At 37.9% G+C, this 7,393-nt stretch overlaps 1 protein-coding gene across 2 annotated transcripts; it reads left to right on the top strand.

The window, feature by feature from the left end:
- Positions 1 to 2,748, top strand: LOC122656937 (cytochrome P450 704B1). 2 transcript variants are annotated; one of them, XM_043851641.1, is made up of 6 exons: positions 1 to 383; positions 487 to 702; positions 1,211 to 1,507; positions 1,720 to 2,106; positions 2,230 to 2,430; positions 2,522 to 2,748. In XM_043851641.1, the coding sequence occupies exons 1-6, from the start codon at positions 60 to 62 to the stop codon at positions 2,699 to 2,701; spliced, it is 1,605 nt and encodes a 534-aa protein (XP_043707576.1). In that variant the 5' UTR covers positions 1 to 59; the 3' UTR covers positions 2,702 to 2,748. The 2 variants fall into 2 exon arrangements, with proteins under 2 accessions (XP_043707576.1, XP_043707575.1); XM_043851640.1 differs by having other exon boundaries at positions 1,714 to 2,106.
- Positions 2,749 to 7,393: the final 4,645 nt, after the last annotated feature.

Here is a 7,393-nt window from a genome sequence, read left to right as displayed (position 1 = left end):
CTCTAAGCTATCTCTATGAACTATAACATTGTAGTTTATTCTATCTTAGTTGTTACAGAATGGAGGGGAAAATCATTTCATCCATTTCTTCATCCCTAAATGATTACTGCATTGGAGTGATGATGCTTGCTTGCTTCATTATATCATGGATATTCATTCACAGATGGAACCAGAGGAACTCAAAAGGTCCAAAAACCTGGCCTATAGTTGGTGCAGCAATCGAACAACTACTGAATTATGATCGGATGCATGATTGGCTAGTAGAATACTTCTCTGAACTGAAAACTGTCAAGGTTCCAATGCCCTTCACAACTTACACTTACATTGCAGACCCTGCTAATGTAGAGCATGTGCTCAAGACCAATTTTGCAAATTACCCCAAGGTAAAGTCAGATTATTAGCTCAGGAGGTTTTTTTTTATACAATATATATTTAATCTATGGTTTAATGTTTGTCTTATAAAAAGCTTTTTATTTTTGGGAAAAGGGTGAAACTTACCACTCATACATGGAAGTGTTGCTTGGGGATGGGATATTCAACTCAGATGGGGAATTATGGAGGAAACAAAGGAAGACTTCAAGTTTAGAGTTTGCATCCAGGAACTTAAGGGACTTCAGCACCACTGTTTTCAGAGAATATGCTATGACGCTTTCAAGTATTTTGTGTCAAGCATCTGTACATCACCAAGAAGTAGATATGCAGGTCACTCAAAAGCCCATCTTCTATATATTAATATATTACTGTACAAGCATGGGGTTGAATATGCCCACTGAATGCCTGAACTGAAATTTATTCTACTAATGTTTGTGTATCTCATCTTTCGGAAAGTAGCTAGTATGTGTCTTAAAATTTGACCACCTCCATAATTTTAGATCAGATTGTAAGACTTGTGCATGATTTTCGATATTTTACAGTAGAAAATAAGGAGTCTGTATGTCATATAAGTGTGTAATTTGACTAAATGCTACTAAAGTAATTCTAAAATGATCCTATTCCTACTGTAGTTATATGGGAGGATACAATGCATATGGATTATGAATTTAGACTCCATTTGGGATGTTGGTTTATGTATTCAAAAGCTAACCAAAACCAGAATGAACTGATTTAGTTATATGTTGTTTTCCCAAGCCTAAATTTCTAGAAAGATATCTAAGGTATATAGATACTATTAAAACACTGACATGAAAGAGATTAAAATTTCTGTCATCAGGAACTGTTGATGAGAATGACCTTGGACTCCATATGTAAGGTGGGTTTTGGTGTAGAAATTGGTACTTTGACTCCTGAGCTCCCAGAAAACCGCTTCGCTTGGGCTTTTGACACTGCCAACATCATTGTCACACTCCGGTTCATTGACCCTTTGTGGAGAGTAAAGAGATTTCTAAATATTGGATCTGAAGCTCTGCTTGATCAAAGCATTAAGATCATTGATGATTTTACCTATGGTGTGATTCATAAAAGGAAAGCAGAGACAGAGGAAGCTAGAGCAAGTGGTAAGAGTGATCAGGTCAGCATCTTTGGTTATGTAGACATTCATCCCAACAACTGGTACTTGTTTACATGTGCTACTTTGCCAATCTTTATGTAAACAGATCACCTTTCTTTCTTTCTTTCTTTCTTTTTTAATAAAAAATTTCAAATACAACTCCCTACCATTCTACTGTTACTTGAAATAACACCCATCATTGAACTGACTTGATTAATACTTACAAATATCAGATAAAGCATGACATTTTGTCAAGATTCATTGAGTTGAGTGAGAACCCTGAAAACAAATTAAGTGACAAAAGCCTAAGAGATGTGGTCCTCAACTTTGTGATTGCCGGAAGAGATACAACAGCTACTACCCTGTCATGGTTTATCTACATGATAATGACTCATCCCCATGTAGCTGATAAACTCCACTCAGAGCTCAAAACTTTCGAAGAAGACCGGTCAAAAGAAGAGGACGTTTCATTGCTACCATATGACCCGGAGGACCTAAAATCATTCAACAAAAGACTATCACAATTTTCAGGGCTCTTGACTTATGATTCACTAGGAAGATTATCTTACTTGCATGCAGCAATTACGGAGACACTTCGTTTGTACCCTGCTGTCCCTCAGGTTTGTAATCAAATATCTTAACAGTACTAAAGAAGAATTTAAGTAATCTTCTCCAAAGGAAAAATATCAGAGGATTATATTCAACTCTTAGTTTGCTAACAATGAATGCATGCATCACTGCAGGACCCAAAGGGCATCTTAAAGGATGATGTATTGCCTGATGGAACTAAATTAAAAGCAGGAGGCATGGTGACTTATGTTCCCTACTCAATGGGTAGAATGGAATACAATTGGGGTCCTGATGCAGCTTCCTTCAAGCCTGAAAGATGGTTTAAGGACGCGTTGTTCCAAAATGCCTCTCCATTCAAGTTCACCGCATTTCAGGTATGTAAGAAGTAGAAAGAATCAGTTTCACCTGGCACTTCAAAATGTGAACTGGGTTGATTTACTTTCATAGTGAATTGGTGATTCACAGGCAGGGCCTAGGATATGCCTTGGGAAGGACTCAGCATATCTCCAGATGAAGATGACACTTGCCATCCTGTGTAGATTCTTTGACTTTCAACACACACCCAAGCATCCCGTGAAGTACAGGATGATGACAATTCTATCGATGGCGCATGGATTGAAGCTCAGTGTCACTAGACGTTCTTAAACTCTTCTTTGGTGTCAAGGTAATAACTATGAATAATCATTGACTCCCGGGAAAGGGTAGAAGAATGGGACCTATTATAAGACATACTGCCCTATTATGGTTGTTTTCTGATTTGTTGTCAATACTCTTACACAAACAATTAAATGAATTACAGAGTTGACTAGATGTGTTGTCCATTTTTTATTTCTCTCTGGTTTCAGTTCAGAAGTAGAATATGTTTGGTTTGAGGTAATTCCAAATATGATGGTTGAAAGCACTGAATTCCTACCAATTGGAAAAAGAGGATGCTATGACTTGAAAAATTGAGACTTGCAGTCAAGGTCCTCAAGGAATGATAAGGACTCCATTTGAAAGATAATATGATTGGAAAGAAAAGACTGAAAGTGAATTCCTTTTTTACCTTACTATGATTTGATATTTGATGGGATACCCAAGCATCCCATGAAGTGACAATTCTGTCAATTGCGCATGGATTGAAGCTCACCTTTACTAGAAGTTCCTCGAAACTGCATTATTATGGGGTCGTATGGTTGTTTTCTGATCTGTTGTCAATACTCTACAAACAATAAAAAGACTTATAAAATTGACTAGCACTGTTCATGGTTTTTTTGGTTTTTTCCCCTCTATGATTTTAGTTCAGAGGTACATTATTTTTAGTTTGAGGTAATAGTAAATATGATGAAAGCTCTGACATCTATCAATGAAAAAAAAAAAGGAGGAAGCTTTGAGTTGCATAATTGAGAGTTATAGTCAAGATTCTCAAGGAATGATGAGGACTCACTTGAAAGACAATGATAGAAAAGAAAACAAAAGACTGAAAGTGAATCTCTCTTTTACCTTATTAGGATTTGATGTTTGATGGGATCGAAATAAAACGTAACATGAAAGCTTAAACACCCATGATGAGCCCACAGAATAGTCTGTACAGAATTTTTCTCTGAAAATCTTTCAAAAATTCGGAAAAGCTTAGAGAAAAATCAATGGGCGAGAAATGTTCTCTTCTTTTATCTACTGAACAGTGAACATAAAGTATTAAAAGGTCAAGGTTTTCCATTTTTTCAGGCAAAATTTTTATTGTTAACCCGTCCCCTACTTTTGAGTCTTTGCCATCCTTTCACAGCCTTACACCCAAGTCCCTAGGCCTTAACTCTTAATGGGTCCATAACTCCATATTATATAGTACGAGGGGCCCTTCTTTTGATTTCAAGGAGTCTCACAGTCTCAGTAGAAAGGTAATCATGAACGAAAGAGAAAGATCAAATGTGATGATTAAAAATTAGTTGTGACGATCAGTAAAATAAAAAGGACAAGAGCTCCAACCTTCACCAAAGGTTGACCGAGCATATGGGAAAGATGCTCCAACTTTCGAACTCTGAAGCAAGAGATCTTAACTTCGCCTCTGCGATCGCTATAACAGGCGCCATGGACTATGCAAACCATCTGTTCAAGAAAATCACGGAACCGGACATGTTCATGCGGAAATTGGAATACAATGCTTAGGGGCTCAGCTCAAAGTTCGAATCCCTCAAACGCCATTTCCTCTATATCCAAATGGAATAAAGGCTTGAACGACCTGATACTTTCACCTTTCGTGTCTCCTCGAGGCCTGCGTCAAGCTCTGTTGGGTTAAAATGGGGAATGAGGTTCATGGAAGGATTGTAAAGTTTGGATTCGAATCGAATACTATGGTTAGGAACACTCTCCTTCATTTTCACGCCAACTGTGGGGATTTAACTGTTACTCAGGCACTATTTGATGGTTCGCCATCTATTCGAGGAAATGCCGATTAAATATCTGATGTCTTGGAATGTGAAAAGTGGGGACATTACCACATCATGGAATACGATGATTGCAGGTTATGTGCTTTGCAGGTCCTGTGACAAGGCCTTACAATGCGCCGATTTGCAGATGATGCATTAGAACTGTTCTCTACAATGATAGAGGAGTCTTATGTGTTTGCAGTCACAGAAGATGAATTCAATCAACAACAAAGCACTACGGGTGTCTCTTAAAACATTTGATGGAAGCGTGCCAACTAATTTTTGAACTCACCATGACATTGAGAGGGGTCTCTTAAAGCTTTAACGGATCTAACGAGTTGAACAGATAATGCAAGCATACCAGGATTTTAAACACAAGGAATTGGGGATCGAATTGGTCCACATATAAGGAAACTCACCGATTCTAGGGTTCCTTAAGCATGAATCGGCTGTATCAGATCAGTCGGATTTGGGATCGATCACAGCCGATTCACCAATCCAATTCCTGATTTTTGAAACAGTGAAGCACAGGTACAATAAGCATTCCACAGTTGGTCATGGGATACACAAGTGAGGTACACTATGCAATGCGCCGCACTTGAGAAGATGAAAATCCTGCATAAAGTTAGTCTAACTTGTTTAGGATAATTAGTATTTTTTTTATTTTTTTTTTTAACACAAGTAAATAATTTGTATAGGTTGCACAACGTTAGTCTAACTCCTACGTTCCAACATCAATTATGAATGTATGGCACATAAAGTTTAGCAATACTCACTACAAATAGCACTATTATTATGTGTCTAATGGGATCCACTCTAGTATATGGACGTTAGACTGGGCCAATCTAATATGTGATAGGTTAACTTAACAATCCAACCCCTCTTCAAACACCCACTTGAAGATTACAAGATTGAAAATAAAATAATTGGAGAAAGAACACTACTTGGTCGTGTGGCCTACGAGCACGTATCAGGCGTCCAACATGGGGTGGGTGATCATTTCACCATGCTTGTGTCCGTGCATAAGGGCATGAGACCAAGCAGCGTTCTTTTTCTCTAAAATGACATACACATTTTCATTAATAGAGCATTGACTGAAGTGTTTTATCTAGCAACTAAACTACAACCAATTGAATCAAACTGAGAAGCTTTAACGAGAACTTCACATTAACAAACTCTCCTCACTCTTAGATTTCAGAAGTGCTTGAAAACTCTCTTCACTTCACCACTTTGCGCTTGACTATCACCTTTTCCTTTCTCATCTTCCACACTTCTCTTCTTTGCAAAATCCTCTTTTCTTTGCACTCGGTTCACTCCACTTCTCTTCTTTTCTTTTCAGCTCTAGAGTTTCAATATATCTCAAGCATCTTTTCAAGATACTCCACGCAACCTTTATATAGCATAAAGTGCTTCAGAAAGAAAGATTTTGTGGAGCTATTGTCAATGTGGGACCTATAGTGGAAAAGATGGACCTACTGTCAATACATACTCAAAAGCTAAATGAAGATTTCAGACCATCGCCGGCGGACCGGTTTTGTTGGATTTGGAAAACTTCTTCCAGCTTTCAATCCGTCTAGGTTGGTCCATTCAACCGCCTTGCTTTTCCGATCGACCACCCAGTCTTCCAACGAACATCACTCACTAAAGTAGCCATATCTTTCATGTTTTGAGGTTCAACCCAAAATGACTGCAAGCGGTCAGAAATTATGCTTGAATCTGCTGGATGTCCAAGAGTAGAGTTTTGAAGCTCACAGAACATGGCTACTGTCCGAGCCATAACTTTCAACCCAAATATCAGAGCAGCCTGATTCAAATTCTAGATGGAAGCTAACTTGATTTCCAACAAATCTCATGCTTACCACTTTAGGGCCCAACGATCAGATGTGAAGATTTAAGGAAAACAAGTACTGCCCTGACATTAAACCTGCAATCTGCAACTCAGCATGCTTCAATACCAAGTGAAAGTGTAGAGAAATTGATGGTGTTGACAACAATGACAACGCTTCGTCAATACACCACCTTGCTTAACACTAATAATGATTATCCCAATGGAGTGTAATACCATTTAGTGGCGGGCACTGCTGGGTGATTATCGCATTCTGGGTCACATTCAATTGGGGGAGAGGGTGATCTTCTGGAGCTACAGCCAGATCACAGTGGTGATTATGTTTTCTTGCAAATATGTATGCAAGTGCAGGTTATTGGAATGATGTATTTAGAGTCGGAACTCAGAATAGCAATGAAAAAAAGGGGAATTCAGAAGCCAGAGCCTGCTAACAGATTTGTTGATGTTCAGCCTTCCTGCTTGTCTTAATTAAATACATGTGTAATTTATGAGTGTTTCTTGCACTTCTAAGCCCAACCCATGATGATTCTCTTAGAACTACTCTTTGAGGCTATGATCCATAAACTACTGGTTAATGCAGTCTTGGTTTTTACAATTCCATAAATAGATCTCTTAGGCCTGGTTGCCATTTACAAGCCACAAAACAATCTCTGAAGTGGTTCTTGATTTACAGAAAATCACTAACCTAATAGGCCAAATAATGCAAATCAAGTTTTTAATCCTCTAGGCATACTTGAGGACCTGAAATCTATCTTTGTCTTGAATAACCTTAACAATTTAGGGACTACTCCCTTAATGAATCAATGCCATAAGTTAAAATATTTTCACTGAATGGAATCTAGGTTCTTCAGTAGCCAACCTATAACTGTGATCCTAGATCAATATATAAATAAATAAAATCACACTAATTATTTGAACTACCACTGCTTATTCAAAAAATATGCAATTGATAAGATGATTATATTTCTTTCTCTTTCATCATCATCCCCCACAACCCAAAAAAAAGGAGTTTTTTGAGGGAACCATTAAAAAGTGGAACCCCTTGTATTTGAACCACTTGTATAAGATCCACCCCAACTTGAAACC

This window comes from Telopea speciosissima, chromosome 3, assembly GCF_018873765.1.
Source record: "Telopea speciosissima isolate NSW1024214 ecotype Mountain lineage chromosome 3, Tspe_v1, whole genome shotgun sequence".
NCBI classification, from domain to species: domain Eukaryota; kingdom Viridiplantae; phylum Streptophyta; class Magnoliopsida; order Proteales; family Proteaceae; genus Telopea; species Telopea speciosissima.
Note: the sequence above shows the minus strand (reverse complement) of the source record. Positions and strands in the feature narration are given on the sequence as shown.